The following is a 17,934-nucleotide window of genomic DNA, read 5'->3' on the forward strand; positions in this document are numbered from 1 at the left end:
TGAAAAAAAAAAAGCACAGGGGATTCAGAGGCGAAAGCAGTTTCCAGTTCTGCTGCTCCATGCAGCCGACGGTGGTGCTGCCGTCCAGCCACTGGGAGGAGGTATAGGATTATATTGCAGATCTGAGAGCGAAGCAGGAGTAGTGCGTCTTCGTTTGGAGCTGGTTGGGCCTGCATGGTGGACACTGATGAATGGAAATATGAGGGAAGATATTTCCTGTATACCTTGCGTATGAATGCCTCGTCTGGGGGGAACAACTGGAATTGGCCCTTTGCTCTCGATCCCACGTGACGAGCTTTTCTAGACAACAACTGGGCAGCTTTATGGAAACAGATGGGTCCAGTCTCAAGTGAACTCTCAGCGACTCCGGGTCGTAGTCTCTGCAGCGCTGTGGAGAGTAATCTGATCTTTTTAATGCTACTGTTGACTGAGTCAGGCCTTTCTTATTAAAGCGAGTGTGTGTACTGTACATGCGGGTGTGTGTGATTCTGTGGATGTGTGTGTGTGTGTGGGGGGGGGGGGGGGGGGGGGGGGGTAGCAGTGGCAGTGTGTGGCAGGACAGTGAATATGCCTGTGTGTCTTTAGTACAATGTGTCTTTGTGATTCCGCGGCTTTGCGTTGGAGGGGAACTTCTGTCTGTTACCCGATAGAGGGGGAAGAGAGAGAGGCAGAGAAAGAGAGCAGTGGTTGTTGATCTCCACGCCTGGACTTATTCCTAACTCCTTCCCGGTTCCTACTTCCCTGTAGTTTACTGCTTTTCATCTCTCTGACTGCCCTTCCGTCTTTCTAATACTTGTCATTCCCTCAATGTGACAAAGAAAACAAGGAAGACCTTGTTAAACTGTTGCAAAAACAGTAAATCTCATAGATCTGGCATTTGCTCCAGTTACATTTCCTGTTCTACATCCTTCCCCTCCCTTTCCCCCTGAACCCTCCTCCTTTCTGTGTCTCTTTTATAATGTCTTATGGTCTGTGTGTGTCCTCCTGATCCCTTCCCTCTTTCGGCTTCTATCCCGGTGTTTTTGTGGTCGTGTAGGTGGGCCTGTGAGGACAACCCAGCTGTTTCACGGCAGCCCATCGAATGCTTATCGAGACACGTCGCTAAATATTCACCTGCTGGCGGTGTTGCATGTAAAGTCAGTGAGTCATCCGAAGGTGCTGTATACAAGATAAGGAGCGTTTGTATTGCCTCTCAGCGCCCGGTGACAGTGCTAACAGTGCAAACCATGACAAAAGTGCTGACTGAGCAAACTGTGTTTACCTGGGGGGCGGGACCGGAGGAGCGTTGGTTGGATTGAGTTCATCAGCTCTAACCGGTTCATAGGAGCAGTGCAGAGCAGCGGCCGTGACCTTATGACCCAATGCTGTTTCCACAAGGCCGCTGCAAGGACAAGCTCGGTGAACATAACACACAGAAGGATGTGATTTAATCCCCTGCCCGATCATTCTCCTCCTCGTGTTTGTATAGCTAATAGTTGTTTGCAGCTACATGAAGACTTTCACAGGTTAAAACCACCTGCTGGGGGTGCTAGAGGATCAGATACTCTGCAAAGTCACCATGGTTCGTCCTCTGTGGATCTTAAATATTCCCAGTGTAAACCATTCATAAGTTAAACATAAGATTGTATTGTATTGTTGTGTTTGCGAAAGGAGGACGTGCTGAATGGAGGGAAGCGGCCGTCTGTTCACAACACAGGTGCCTGTACTTCAAATGCAGCCTTCAGCATAATGTCGTCTGGCTAAAAATAAATCAATTTGTGTGGATAGAGAGGAGGCCGAGAGCGTGCGCGTCTTTATGTACGGGCCAAAGCACGTGTCCATCATGTATTTGTTGTCATTTGAGAGGTCACGTGTGCGTGTGTGTGTTTGTTTAACTGTGTGTGTGTGCGGTGGTCCCAGATCAGATTTATTAACAAGTCTACGTGGACTCGGCCTGGACTCAAAACCCCGCACAGAAAACACAGACACACGCACAGAAGCGCCTGAATGTGAAGGTGTGTTGCCGCTGGATGTGCGCAGCTCCTCGGGCTCGTGTTAAACTCGGGTCTTGTGCTCAGGACAGATTGTTTGTGGATCTCCTCTTCCTCGCTATAGGTTTAGCGCAGTGAGATACACGCCACCAGGGTTTCACACAGTCAGTCAGTCGGCAGAGCTGCAGCATAGCAGACATTCCTGCCGGCTGTAGCTGGGGAGTTGGAGAATGGCAACAATTGCCAAAAAATCAGTTGCTCTGCTTGGGTGTTTAAATCTTTTCTTATTTCTAAGTTGCTTGGCAGCAGGATTTGAACGGGATTAAACTGCGCCGCCTACTTTGCTCTCATGCTTCTTAAAACATGACACCACAGACCAAGACCATGCAGGGGGGGGGGGGCGTTATCTGATGACTCACTGGCTTCAATTACCTTTTCCGACAAACCCTCAGAATTATTTGCTGATTGCAGATTTAACATCATCATTTCTAAAAGATGTCCTCAATCTCACAACCCGTCTGCCTGAGCAGCAGCCCCGTTGCTAAATCTAAACTGATTACTTTGTATTTCCAGCGGCTGCCACCATGTTTTTAATAACATTATTGGCCCACGTGGCTAATCGCTTGCCTTCAACACCAAGGGAAATAGTTTAAAGTAGATTGCTTCTTGCAGACTGCAGTTAAGTTGCATGTTTGCCTGTGGTAGTAAATAAAGATGGAGCTTCAACATTTTCATTCTTCACGCTAATACGGTTAACAACTTTTGGGGGTTTGTGGCCCCTCTAGTAGTCAGAAATTTTGAGAAGTATTTGCTTTCTCCCCAAGAGATATATAAACGGCTATATCCAAAAGTAACACTTACTTAGGTACTGTGAGCTGTTTTCTGGTACTTTTTTATGCTTCCTTAAAGTTCTAATATTCTACATTTTAAAGAGAAATGTTCCACTCCACTTATTTTACTTCCTAAATTGGTGATTACGTTAAGATTTGTCAGTGCAGAACACATAAGGAGATACGCAGCGCTTTACTATTAAACAAGCCTGTAGTTGAATCCAGGCCAGCTGCCTTACTGTCCCCGCTCCCAGTCTTTATGCAATGCTAAGCTAACCAGCTGCTGTTTTTAGCTCCACATTTAGCGCACAGACGTGGGAGTGCTGTTCATCCTGTCGTCTAGAGTCATTAGAGCAAATGTGCATATATCCCCAAAGCTAACATCAGACACAGCGGCGTCGGCTCGGGCCTCCCCTCCATTGCCTTTAGCTCAGAGAAACCAAACAGTTGCTCCCTGTTTCTTTTAGATCAGGGCTTGATATGAACCTTTTATGAATTTGTGTCTCCTTAGATTACACACGGATTGTGTGGATGTACACTGTTACATTAAACATGGATTTCAATGATGTAGTACTGAACATGTGGGATCATTAAAGGCTAAATGTTACACATCAAGGTCAGTGTCAGAATGTAAGAATTGTATCGTCAGGGAGAACAGTTGTGCCTTTGGCTCCGGAGAAGCTTTTCTCAGAATCAGAACCATTTATTAAGTATGTTGCACACACAAGGAATAGTTATTATCGGGATGGTGCATAAAACAAACCTAAGTAGACACTAGTGCAAAAAAAGAAATGATCTCCACTTGGGTTTGGAGAACACCTCCGACTGAAAGCCTGCGCTACAAAGTGACAAAAACACGTTATAGTCGCATTGTTGTAGCACCTTCGCAGCTTTCTACGGGTAAACACATCCGGACATTTCAGCCTGATTTCACTTTGACAAGTATTACAACAAAAATAAGCACAACAACATGAAATCACTGCGCACCTTTCCAGTTTGAGGGCATTTTGAGTAGCGGTGAAGCAAACATAAGGATGGGATGGGGGGGGGGGGGGTAACAGTTTGAACCAATAGACTTTTGGTCAAATCAATTTGATATGTCAGATAAAGAAAACACGTATGCGCACAGCTCGCTCAGATGCAGGCGCATTGGCAGCCGGAGGGACCGAATTAAAACACTCCCCCTTTTTTTTTTTTTTTTTTTTTACACAAGCCGTGACTTCCCTCCCGCTCCTCTCTCACACGGCTCGACCTGCCGCCGACTCGCTCCCCTCGCGATCCTCCCTCCTTATTTTCACCCAACACGAGGGGAGGACGGGAGTAGAGGAGAAGAAACGAGTCGGAAGCGACCGGAGAGGGAGGGAGGCAGAGAGAGAGAGAGACACACACACACACTGAGGACGCGGAGAAAGTTTGGAGGGGCGAGAGCAGAGGAGAGAAGGGGTCGAGCAGATGGGAGGAAGGAAGGAAAGGATCTCTCTGCGGGCTCGAGCGCGCGATTAGAAGGATTCGGCATAAATAAACAAATATAGTAATCAGAGCCCATAATAAAGGACAGCGGGGGGGTTAAAGGCGCGCCGCCGGCAGACCGCGGGGGTGCGCGCGGAGACAGTCTAGTCCCGTCCTCCTGTCTGTCTGTCTCTGTCTCTCTGTATGGATTTCTACTCCTCATGTTCTTCAAACTCTCCGTGACGTCCACCAACTGTTGAGGTCAGGCTCTGGAGAAAGTCCCCCCCCTCCTCCCCCTCCTCCCCCCCTCACTCTGGAGTCTCTCCCCGGAAAAGAAGCGCGAGCTCCGGGGTGGAAGAGGAAGAAGGAAGAGCGGGGCTTTTCTTTTCTTTTCTCTTTGTGCGTGCGTGTGTGTGGTTCCTTCCGAGGAGTCCGACCTTTGCCGTAGCCGGAGCTTAGGCGTTGGCACCCGGGGGCCGGGAGTCCCTCGCCATGGCCGGGGCCAAGCCGGGAGTCCACGCTCTGCAGCTCAAGCCCGTGTCCGTCCACGAAGCGCTGAAGAAGGGGGGCAAATTCATCAAATGGGACGAGGTGAGGATGAAACCACTCTTTTGTTTACTTGATCCCGGAAGGGAAAGTGCTCCCCGACCGGCCCTTGACGACGTGACAGCGTGCTTTTGACAGTAGGGACTGGGGACACGCGAGACCGGTGTGTCTCTGTGTCTCTGTGTGACTGTGTGTGTGTGATACGGACAGTGTGTGCAGGTGAGAGTACAGCCTCACCTGCATGCTCCGAACACAAAAGCCCACTATGTTATACTCAGTAAAACACTCGTGTGTGTGTGTGTGTGTGTGTGTGTGTGCGCGCGCGCGTGTTGTGTTGAATTCTTGTCAAGCCGGTTTTCAGTCCACCCTCTCGTGTCTTTCTCTTCCTGTACTCCTCCCGACACACGTGCACCTTCAACTGCGACAATGTGACGTTTTACTTTTACATCTTTACTGTTGTTGTTGTTGTTGTTTTTGTTGTTTCTATGACAACGCAAATCATGGATTAAGTCATTTATCCTGTGCTAGTTTTCCTTCTGTATGTTTCTGCAGTGGCGTGTCTGGCAACCCCGGCATGCTCCTATACTGCCCATGTCAGTGACCATAGTAGAGGTGTGCGTGTGTGTGTGTGTGTGTGTGTGTGTGTGTGTGCATGCATGCATGCATGCGTGTGTGTGTGTGTGTGTGTGTGTGTGTGTGTGTGTGTCAATGATTAACCGAGTAGCTGACTGACCTGGCACTGACTGTAGGCTGTGTGTGTGTGTGTGTGTGTGTGTGTGTGTGTGTGTGTGTGTGTGTGAATCATCATCAAGTATTGAGCGTTGAAGTCCATAGTTCCAAGTTCTTCGGCGTTAGTCGGAGACACGGCGTCTCGTTCTGGTGGTAATTGCACAAACGCATACAAGCAAATGACAACAGCCGCTTTGAATGTAAAACCATTTATCAGCAACAGAGCTTCACATTGCAATGGTGACGTGATGCGTGTGTGTGTGTGTGCGCATGCGGCCTCGGGTGAAGGGTCTTGTCACGCAAACAGTGCGCACCATGTCCTTTTGATTTCCCTTCCTTCCTTTCTCTCTCCCTCTCCCCCCCCCCCCCCCCCCCCCCCCCACACACACTGGCTCCCTCTGTCTCTCCCTCCTAAAGGGAATTCCAAGACAAGCTGTTACGCTGGCGATTGAGTGTGTGAACACTTCAAACCGTGAGCATGTTCCCTCTTTGTGAATATTTAATCCAGACTATTTGCCATTGCCCACTAAAGTCAACATGTGAATTAGGGAGGATAAATGGGGAGCGAGAGAGAGAGAACACATCTGGGAGGGGAGAGATGTGGAGGAGTAATAATTGCAGGAATGCTTTTGTATTTGGAGACTTACTGTAATCAGATCCCAGATGGATCTCAGGAGACAGTTGTGGCAAAATAAATGACAGCATTTGAAATAAGTTTTATTTTGGCTCAGGCTTCTCTCCTGCACGTCATCAGGTATTTGGTCATTTGATTGTGGATCTGCAGACAATTTTTTTTTTTTAATAATTCATGAATCATTCAAATTTCTTTATTGAGGTGAAATGTTAAACATCCTTTGGTTTCAGCTTTGAAAACCTCATTGTTGATTTATCTTTTCAGGTGAACGGGTCGGACAAAACAAGCCACTTAACGAGAACGCCGTGAGCTCCGGGAAGTAGTTTGCGTCCCGCGTTTCACTGTTCTTCTGCTGGCTGTATGACCCAAATGATTTGATCAGTTAATGAGTAATTGAACGATTATTGTTAATTTCAGCCCCCGAAGGTGCACTTATCCGGCCTTAATCCGAGAGGCCTTACATGGCGCCACAGGATCCTTTTACTTAAGAAGAAACATTTGAGGATCACCTTATTTACTGAGTTACGCCGATTAATGACTAATATAGCGGAATAATTCCACGCTTTGACGCAGGTGACCATTTGCTGCCGGATTCCATTGTAAAGTTGAACTTTGATCTAATTTAATGAAACTCTTTGCAGCAGTGTCTTGAGACAAACCATTAATCTGGCCAGAACAGCAGCTTGCACAGATTTACATTAAAATATAATTTGCTGCTTCTTCACATAGTTTAAATGGAATAATTTCAGAGGGCCAGAAAGGCTTAAAGGAGAGAGCATGAATAACTTGGCCTGGTATGATTCCAAATGATTCCAAAGCCAGCGCTCATTTAAAAAAAAGGAGAAAAGACTCTCGGGACTGCGAGCGTAATCCATATCAAATAAGGCATGACTCGACGTGGCTCAGTTGGATAGGAAACAAAGAAAATGCAACCTGCGCTGTTGAACCACAGGGAGTTGCTGGGAATTTATTATGTTTCCGTTTAAATCGATTGGACATACTTTTATCCTTTTCATCCAACCTGAGAGCCGCCCGTCTCAGCGCCGCCTGAGTAGTGTCAGAAAGGATAGTCGAGAGCAGTCGAATTGTTTGAGTGTCCGTCTGTGTTTCAGCAGAGGAGTTGATCTTTGGGCAGCTGCATATAAAAGAGTAAAACGTGCTGGACCGCTTTGCGTATTTGGCAAAGTGAGAAAAGAAAAGAATTGGGACATGCAGAAAGTGCCCGGGGCCAGGGCAGTTTGTTTACATGAAACTACCCCCCCCTAACCGCCCTGCACCCAGCCTTTGGCCCGAGTCTTTCTCTCTCGTCTCCCCCCCCTTCCCCGTCACCATGTCCTCCCGCCACGTGGCTTTTCTTCTTCATCGTCCGTCCCTCGTCCTCGCATCCTTTCGTCCTTCAGCCTCTGTATTTCTCCTCCTTTCGCTTTTCAACCTTCTGCTCATCCGCCGCTGAGATGCTGCAGCAGTCTGCTGAACGCCCATCAAGTGACACACACACACACACACCCTGACTCATGCAGAGGGAGGAGGAAGAATGCATTCCAAATTGACCGTCTCTCCTTTGTCTTTTGGCTTGTATATACACACGGACACACGTGTGTTCAAGTCTGTGTGTGTGTGTGTGTGTGTGTGTGTGTGGTCGTTTTCGTTCTGGGTGTGTGTGTGTGTGTGTGTGTGTGTGGTCGTTTTCGTTCTGGGTGTGTGTGTGTGTGTGTGTGTGTGTGTGTGTTTTCCCGTTGAATGACTTCCTGTTGGAGCTTGTTGTAACGCTCCAGAGCCAAACCATTTTCCCCTCCCTCTCCTTCTCCCCCACCCTCCCCCCTCCGTCTGCTGCTGCCGCCGCCGCTCCGCCCTCTCAGGCTCGGGCCACAATTCAATTGAGATGAATCCCAACTGGAATTCGGTTAAAATTCCTCCCAAATCAACCAATTAGAGGCAGAGAGACAGCCAGCGTGTCTACATAGCAGCTCGGCCGCCCTGTCAGTGGGCCGAGGGGAGCACAAAGGTAGAAAATATATATCATCTGCACACCTAATGTGAACATATCCTCTGCGCGCAGTTTAATTCAGTTATATTTACACCTGGCATTAAGAGTGCTCCTCCACTGTGCCAGTCACGTTGTACGTTGAGTAATGATTCCTCTCGTGGTACAATCGCTCACTGCGTGTTTTCTTCGCGGAACCATATGGAGGAAAGTGTCATTTCTCGGATTGGATTTGTTTATCTTCACATTGCACAATTACGAGCAGACCAGGGCTTGTAAACAAAGTCACATGGAATCACTATATCCCGCTCATTGTTTACACGCTTTTAGGAATGTGACGGTTTTGGCTGCGTTTTTTCGAATGTCTTTAACTTGAGTGAAGCATGATGTACCGTTGAAGTGTTGCGTTTTGGTGGAACTAAAACGCTTTACAGCCCGTCCTGGTGTGGCATGTTGGGGGACGTTATGTCTTCAACACCCATATTTAGTTTGAAGATAATAAAGATAAGATAATAAAGTCCCAGCATGCTGGATCTTCTCTGGAATCAGCCAAATATCCATTTCTCAACTACCTTGGAATGTGGTTTGCATGATTGTCAGCGCATCATGACGGCCCTGCACATCTCAAAGTTAAGAAGGAGTTGCGACGGGAAGATGACTGTCGATCTCATGTCAGTTCGGTAAATCTGAAGCCGCAGCCAGTTGCCTCAGTGTAAAGAAAAGGGAAATGGATCATTTGAAAAGCAGATTGACACCCCGATTGCTTTGCATATGTATGGAAATTTGTCGACATAAGCTCCCAAATTATTGTGTTACATCTTATTTGTTCCTCAGGCTCAAACGTCACAAACTTAAAAAGACCAGCTGTGTCCTCCCGTTGCCGGTCGTCCTGCTGTTAAGACAACAATGTGGCAACAACACTCTTCTTATCTAACTCGCCGCAAATGAGAGCATTTCTGTCCATTGCTGTACTGTTCCCTGGAAACCCAGAATGATGTTTTATTCTAAATGAAAGTGTTTGTATCTTTTAGAAGCAGATCTCTGCTGCAATCAGAGGTGCCATGTCATCGTGACCGTAACGCAATTGGCCTCGCCTTTTCACCGTCTGTCCACGTGAGCCTGTATCAGAGAGTGGATGCTTCATTTAACCACCAGATAGACGCAAAGGAGCGAGCAGGCCCAAATGATCATTTTCTTTTTTTTTTTTGGTCAGTGAAAGGGTGAATGTTGAGGAGATGAGGAGGAGGCGTAAACGCAGCCTTGTGTGACGGTCTGACGCCATGCCGAGAAACACTGCTGACATCCTGACAGAGTGGTGAGAAACGGGCGATGGATGGATGCTAAGCGGGAAGGAGGGGGGTGGAAGGTCAACTACAGCCACATGTGAAGTGTGGGACAGACATCTGGACTGCCGCGCGTCTCAACTCCCACTCACTTCCATACGCTACACATGTGACCTTGTCTCTGTATCGTATTGGAGATCTCTTCCCCATTCTTTCTGCAGCTTTGTATCACTATCTCTTCCTCCTTTTTGAGTCTCTATCTACTTCCTGTCTTTTGGTTTTGTTTCCCCTCTGTCATCTTCTTTCTTATTAGCTTGGATCCCTGTTTGGTCTTTTGCATCACTAGGTAACAGCGCCATCCGCTCTTTGCGGCCTGTAATCTGGCGTTATATAGAAGCCACGTTTCGCGGCTTCATAGAAAGTTTCTTAGAGGAGTTGGTGGAGGTGTTGTTTGTCACCGCGCACTGACCTGCTTTGTGTGGTTTTCCTGTGAACGCCATGTGCCTCCAACACGCCAGGTCTTCATTAGAATTGACAATGCTTCTTTTTTTGTATTTATCTGCCTTCATTCTCCTAATACAGTGGACGTCAGTGCGGGAGAATATGATCCCCTTAAATCTTGGCTCTTTGCTTGAGTCAATACAAGCCGTACACACAGGCGAAATGATCAGTGCCTGGCACCACCACATGGTTACGCTTAGACCTTCCGAGTGGACGTTGGATCGAGGTAGTCACATGTCATTTACCACGTCACTAAACTGTACTGGCCTTCTTTCTGTTTTATGTTCTTTATCTTATTTTCCCCTCTGCGGCCCGTCTCTCCTCTCTCTCTCTCTCTCTCTCTCTCTCTCTCTCTCTCTCTCTCTCTCTCTCTCTCTCGTCCAAAGGTTACCTCCTGTCATCAACTTTGACCATGTTGCCAAAGCAGCAGCTCAAACACCCTCGCGTTATGTTCATACCGGCTCTCCTTCTCACGCCGCTCCCGCCAGCTGCTGCTGAACATGCCCACATCATGGCTGACCAAAGGTGCATTCTGGACCGGTTGCTTTTTACATTTTTTTGCTTTTTTTTTTGTCAAATCAGTTTCTCCTGACTCGCGTTACGCAACACACACTCGTTTAGGAAGAGAAGCAGGAACCCACGTGTGTTTTCCTACATGTGCATGCCCTTATAGGTTGTGGGTTTTCAAGAGGAACTCATTAGCTGGTGTCAGTCCATGTAAGACCTCAGAGGGTGGTCCGTCCCACTTTGTCTGTGTGTGTGTGTGTGTTTGTGTGTGTGTGTGTGCGTGTGCGTTTGACATTAGGGCCAGGTAATGAAGGGGTTTGTCAGAGGGTCAGGGCATCTGGAGGGGGCCTGGAGAAAAAGACCCGGTCTTTAGTCAATTAAGGAGGTAGAACGGGAATGGATGTGTGGGAGAGGGAAGGAATTGAAGGGATGATTGACATGGATGGAGAGACAGGAAAAGAAAGGAGGGAAATTAGCAAGGCGGGAATTCAGAAGGTCTGTACATGTGGTAGTTAATTAGGGAGTGGGCTGAGGTCCAATTATTGACGTATCACCCACTCACAGAAAAACCGCACCACTGAGTGTAGGTTCAGGGTAAACCAGGGGGGGATCTTTGGGGAGGGCATGATTTCCTGTTTTAGGTTTTTAACCATTACCCTTATTGTATGTCACTATTGTGACATATTGTGTTATAAAACGTTCTTTTATAGGGCGTTTCCAGTGACAAATAAGTAATAAATGAATGACTATATTCACAATCATTAGCCCGTTAATGAATTCTTTTATCTATAAGAGGAAAGTAGCGGAAAAAAAGGCCACTACAATTTTGGACACAGGAAGGAAGAGTGCGTGCGTGCGTGTGTGTGTGTGTGTGTGTGTCATGGTAAACGGGAACCCTGGGAGCAACTATGTAAAGCTCAGCAGGTACTACATGCAAATAAGTCCGACCTAATTGGTGTGTGACTGTTTGTACGGCGTCCCGTCTCTGCGGTTTGAAGGTTTTACGGGAGGTGTTGTTCTACGCCCGGTCACATGAGCCTGTAGATCGCATTCCTCTGGGAAAATGTCCGTGTGTTTCCGATCCTAGCGGAATTCCTCAAGCTATACGGCACAGAAGATAACTTGTTACATAAGCGTGGCCTGCTGTGAAACGGGTTAGATAACCCATTTAGGGTTTCCAACAATAAACACCGTGCAGAGAGCGGGACCTCCTACAGGGTGTGGGTAACTGCAGCACCCCGTAGATACAACGCACTTGTATGCATTGTGCTACGCACTAACCGGTACTACTCCGACTGGTCTGAAAGCTTTCTGCCCTGTATTAGAACATGACTGTTGAATGTTGGCTCTCGACTGCGTCCTTAATAGTGAGGTGTGACTCTACATTTTAAAGTTTGGCTGGACTCAAATCTGAGATGGGAAAACACATGTTTTGTTTTTTGTGTTGTGTCTTTTCTTTTCGGAGCTGAAATCCCAGTTAGATGACGCATGGGAGCCACCCTGCAGACTGTACGCATGCCTCTTCCAGTTAAACCAGTGCTGACGCCACATGATCCTCCCGAGCCTACTCCGTTGCTAGTGCCTCAGCTGCTAAACTCTGGATAATTCGTTTTGGGGTTGCGGTATCGGACGTGTTAGGCCCGATAACGTTTGAAAAAGTCTGCAGCCCAACAATGTCTTTATTTCATCCATGCAGGTTGGTCCATGCAGGTTGGTCCATGCAGGTTGGTCCAGGCCTAAACACTCTTTGTTTTAGTGCAGAATAGAACATTTTTAATTTTGCCAAACTGCTGCGCAGTGATGAGACGGCCAACATGTTGTACACACTAACGGTATGTATCTATTCTCACCTATGATTGGCCGAGGTTTCAGAGCCTTCAGTCGACACGCCGCCAGGGTGTCAGAGCAGAATATTTTATTTCTTATTTCTTCTTCTTATTTATTTGATTTCTTTGTTTTTTGATGTTGTTTTGCTTTATCCAGACCTAGTCTCAAATGTGTGGTGTGAATGGGTCAGACTGATATTGAAAACATAGTTATTATCACACTGTTTATGTGTCTCCTGTTTATTTCCGCTGAACATGACCTGATGACTTTAATTGATTCTCCATTTGTTGTAGTCCAATTCTATGTTTGCTATGATCCTCTATAATGAAGCATCGTTGTATTGTCAGTACCTTTACACTGAACCCTCCACACGACATCGGAGGCGGCTCATCTTCCTCATTGTGCGACGTTGCACCGCCGTGTTTTTGCTTTAGTTCAGAACAATGAACAGTGCACTGACTAGAGAGCCTTTTGCATTTTTATATTCTCTAAAGTGGTAAAAAGTTGAGGCTGCAGCGTGCAGGTTCTGCAGCAAAGATTTCCCTGAATATTTAACAACTCAGTTATTTGCTTTTATCACTCAGGACAGGAATTCCGATTTGCAAATGATTTGCATTTCAGGCATTTCACAGAAAGCCCAGTAGTCTGTGGCCATATTAATGGACGTGGCTTTGTTCTCACCAGACTGGCTGTGGAAGCCTCTGGGCCTTCCAAACTTTTCCTCACCTTTTTGTATTGTGATCATTCACTGTCGACTCGAAAATTAAACCTATAGCAGAACAGGCGCGAGATGTTATTCGGCAGATATTCAAGCTCAGGTTTCATTGGAAGTTGATCGTGTGGCTCCAAGTTGGATGCCCACTTTAAATCCCCTGAATTTACAATTGCTTACTAAGGATTCATGATGTGGTTTGTCTTTGATCTCACGCTCTCTTCTTTCTACTTCCGACCTTTTTATGTTTCGTTCTCCTTAACAACCTGCAGCCTTTCCTTCCAATCCATCTCCTTCCCATCTTCATCCCATCTTTCTTTCTTCATGTCCTTTTCCCAATCTAAACTCTAACCACTCCTGCTGTCTCCTTCTTCTTTGTTAGCCGACTCTGGAGCCTAAACTCAAGGTATGTTCAGCTTGAAATGCATTTCCAGGGGAAATGGGACAAATGTTGAAATTGAGGAGACTAAAGAAATTGTCCAGGGTTGATCAACTGTCTTGTGTAGAGATACATGATAAGCTTAGTGTGAGTCTAAAGATGAGTCAACTACTAGCCGGGTTCTGTCTGAAGGTAATGGAATCTGCTTATAACATTATAGTATAGTAGTAGTATATAAGTGAAGTGCACTGTCTCTCCAAAATGTATTATTGAATTAAGGGATGCAGCTAAGAGTTTGTACCTGTTTTTTTCAACCTGCCAATGTGTATTCCTACATCTATGGCAAGCATGACTATTGTGCAGCTACATGAATATAACCGTCTTATTCATGGAGTCCCATGATGAGGCGATGACATGACATCGGATAATTTTGCTTTGCTTCCCCCACTTCATTGAGATTCATGTGTATGTATTCAGAGTTTGAAATGATTCAGTCGGAAAAGATTTTTTGAATGTTGTACATTTGTGTGTAAAGCATAAGACCATTTATGTTTCAGCTTTGTCCGTCACTATTTGTTCCACACCACTTCAATAAGAACCGTTTAGAGGCGGTTACTTGTTTGTGTTCTGTCATTTTTGTAGACATACTATATTCCTCCAATAGTATGTTGGTGGGAAAGCCTGGCTTCCCATCTGATTATGATGACGACGACGGTGGTGGTGATGATGATATTATTATTGATGCTCAAGTTGACGTGTACATGAGCATCCGTCACTGTAATAACAGCCAATCTGGACCGTCATCGTCATTTACCAGGATGTCTGGACGGTGTGTTTGTCTGCTGGACAGGAATATGACCGCTTACCACTGTGACTACTCCAGCCAGTAGCTGTACGACTGTGTGTGGCATATGTGCGGCATATGACGCCATAATGACGATGCTAATGACACGTTGGTGCAGGCTGCTGCATGAGCCATCATTATAGTGCACGTGACATTTCATGCAGGCCAAACTGTTCCTCCTTCCAGCTTCAATACAGCTGTTGCACGACGCACGAACAGAAAAGCCACAATGCCACCGTATCTCTACAATGCCATTATGGTGAGGCCCCGTTTGACGGCATGTAGAGCTCGCCGCTGCCACAAACGGCCTAACTCGCGTCACTCTTTTTTACAATGCTGTGAGACTGTAAAGAAGCAGCCATATTGTCTTTTGCAGAGTTAATTCTCTGCATAAGAAATGGATTATACCCCTTTGTGTGTGTGTTTTTTTTTGTTTTTTCTTTGGCCCATAGGAGCCTGCTGTACACAACAAAAATACTACATTCCATCTCAAATGTAATGGTATTGAAGGGGAACAAGCAGAAACGAGACCTCGACTCATTTAGTCGACCGAGCTCCAGTTTTCAGAATCACTGGTTGATGGATTCAGCTGTGAAACAAAATCCCAACCCTAGTAGGCCTTTCAAACCCAATTAACGTGAACCAATTCATTTTTTTTCTCTCTGCGGAACGGGAGGAACAAAATACCCAATATCACTTTATTTACAGGTTTCAGTCCAACTTATTTTGTAGAGAAAATAGAACGAGAAATTTAAATAATAATTGTTTTTAGCTCAAACTCTCACCTGTAAACACCTGTCACAATTTACAAAGTCTTTAGGTTCATTTTGCAGTTCTGCAGTGAGACGAGGAGTGAAGTGGATTTCAGGTGTCCTACTTATTTCTCTAAATAGGCCGCTTTAGGTAATATGGCTAAACTGAAAATCTCAACATTCTCTATACAGTCTATATTGTCATAGCCAATAGAGTTTATGGAGAAGAAAAAGACACGTCTGTTAAGCGTCACTCTAACGTCTCCATTTCTCTTGTCATCTAGGATAACAACAACGTTCCGCCCACCCTAGTGACTCTGAAAGTTGACCCAGATGGATTCTACCTCTACTGGACTGGAGGCTCCAACCTGGTGAGACACACACACACACACACACACACACACACACACACACACACACAAACCTACACAAACAGGTTGGTCGCAAAGTATGCAATTGTGGACTTATTAAGACATGCATTAACAAAAGCCATTTGTTTACTTGAACCAAACCGCGTTCTTCCTTTTTGGTCGTCTTTCCGAGTCGTCCTCCTTTCTTGTTGTCTCTTATCGTGGTTACATGAAGTCCATTAGTTCACCCGGAATGGTTTCCATCAATTTGCCCCGGCCTTGTTCGCCCCCTCTTCCTCCCGTTCCTCCTTCTCGCTGGAGTCTTTGTGGTCTGCATCCTTTTAGTCCTGCATCTCTTTCCATCTATCTGTACTTTGCAACAACCGCATTCCCTCCCGTCCGTGTCTTTGGTGGCTGCGCTTAAGCCATTAGTTTAGTTATATTGGATTTTAGGCATTTAGCTGACATGATTATCCAGACGCAATAGGCAGTGAGTCAGCAGGATGCAGCCTTTTGAGATTTTGATTAGTGCAGATGTATTAAAGCGGTTTTATTTCAACCCCCGAATTCACAGTGTGTTTGTCTCCCTTCACCTTGTGGATCTACGGTCCTTCTTCTAGAAGTGTATGTGGGAAGTTGGTCTGGTCTGAACATTTTGTGAGAGCTCCTGGATCAAATGTAATTTCAAGGCAGCGCAATTAACTCATCCCACCTCCTCCATCTAATCGCTCTCCATGTTTTTCTCCGGCTCTCCGTGACACGCACACAAACGCACACACTGTCCCTCATTTTATTTCTGGCTGTCTGTTCATCCAAAAGGCATGTACGGAACGACCCGTTGATAGCCAATATTACCGCTGCCTTGTGTCTGCATTCAGAGTGTGTGTGTGTGTGTGGGTGTGTAGGACATATCTGGGCCAGAGCACACGTCGTGTTGTCCGTGTACATGCGTTTGTGTACCCACATAACCGACAGAGGCTTTAAATACTCATTCCGTCCTGCACACGCACTCGTGCATGCGTGCGCGTGCGTGTGTGATCGCGATTATAGGCCACTTGTCGCCCGAGGTGCAGCCGTGACACTGTTTAGTGAGGAGTCACTGGATCCTTGAGGATGAAGCCGCTCCACGCGGCGGCTGCGAGCAGTTCGACAAAGACGCACAACCTGAAATAAGCGGCCGTTTGGACCTCGAGGAGGATGGAAAATGAGAAAACCACAGAGAGCAACTGGGAGGCTTTCCTGAACCCTCGTGAGCGTTATCACAGAAACTTCTGACATACTGCAGTGTCAGATCTTATCTTAAAAAAATACAGCGGCTACAAGTCGGCGTCCGGCTGCCTGGAAATGCTGACACAGTGCCAGTGTGGCTCGTTGGGTTTACGTGCTCTCGTATTTAGCTTTTCTTACTTTACTTACTTGGCGCCTCTTCGTCTTTGTTCATGTTGGTCGTGACTAATCTGGATCGTTGCCGCTCTTCTTACTGCAGAAGCTTGGGGGCAGCTTGCTGTCGGCTGCAGAATATGAAATAAGCCCCAAACTTTTCAGACCACCGAGGCCAAAAGGCCGGCACTTGTGGGAATTTAGTCATTTGGAAACCGAGTCAGGGAGTGACGAATGGTTGTTTTCCTTTGCATTTTGACAATTCTGTCCCGATCGCTGTATTTTGCAGCTTTTAAAACTTTTTCTTTAAATCGCTATTTTCCGGTTGCTGCTGCGTTGTGATGCCACTTCCCAGACGTCACGTTAAACTTCCTCATGGATCAAGTTTCTACAATGACGCAGGTTTGAATCGGGCTCATTAAATCCGTACAGTAGCAACGAGGAACGTTGCCACCCTGGAGAGTTTGAACCAGAGCTGAAGAGAAAGAGGACACGGCAACACAGATAACCAGCTATTATTAATGAGATCAGTTAATACGCATTTACACGGATGACACGGGCGTTCTGGAAGGAACTCGTTTCTCTGAATAGAGCACCCAAATAATTTGATCTCCTGTGCAATTTCTTTCTTTCTCTCTTTTTTTTTTTTTTTTTGCCGCTCTGCTCTTCTTTCTACTTTCGATGTTAAACGCTATGTTGTTCAACGAAAGATGCCCTGCTGATATTTTCCAGGATTGCATTCATTGGGAGATAAGAGGAAGATGTACTGTGTGTGTGTGTGAGAGAAAAGGTACTCCTGCTCAGTCATTTTTAGATGTGGGAGCACGTCCATTACCCCCATAACCCCAAAATGTCTGAGGACTGTTAAAGGTGGAATGTCGCACCTTCTTTACCATATTGGGAAGGATGGAGCACTGATATTCATCTGGTACGAGCAGGATGCTGCATAAGAGCTCGACCTCTGTTGCTTTGAGTTTGAGGACTGAGGGAAAAACCCCTCGTTCTCCCGGTCTGGGGTCCACGGGTGCGATTCAATATATTCTCAGTAACCCCCTGACTTGCAGCCAAAGGAGCGCGATCCGGCCTTTTTTTCTTGCTCCATCCGTCATCCGTCATTACCGTCTCATCCCATGCCTCCTTCGTCTCCCCTTTTTCAGTCAGTTGTTTAAAAATGTCTTCTAAAAATCTTTCCATTTCTCTTTTGTAGCTTTCAACTTTCCTCCAGGTGTTCCTCCTCTTCCCGTCCCACATCTTTTT

At 46.4% G+C, this 17,934-nt stretch overlaps 1 protein-coding gene across 1 annotated transcript in view; it reads left to right on the top strand.

The window, feature by feature from the left end:
- The first annotated feature begins 4,096 nt into the window (after positions 1 to 4,096).
- plcb3 (phospholipase C, beta 3 (phosphatidylinositol-specific)) overlaps positions 4,097 to 17,934 on the top strand; it is a 38,696-nt gene continuing 24,858 nt past the window's right edge. The window contains exons 1-2 of the mRNA XM_040181449.2: positions 4,097 to 4,840; positions 15,232 to 15,318. Of these exons, the coding sequence (XP_040037383.2) occupies positions 4,742 to 4,840; positions 15,232 to 15,318 (186 nt within the window). The 5' untranslated portion in view covers positions 4,097 to 4,741. The remainder of the gene's footprint in view (positions 4,841 to 15,231; positions 15,319 to 17,934) is intronic.

This window comes from Gasterosteus aculeatus, chromosome 7 (genome assembly GCF_964276395.1).
Source record: "Gasterosteus aculeatus chromosome 7, fGasAcu3.hap1.1, whole genome shotgun sequence".
Classification (NCBI taxonomy): domain Eukaryota; kingdom Metazoa; phylum Chordata; class Actinopteri; order Perciformes; family Gasterosteidae; genus Gasterosteus; species Gasterosteus aculeatus.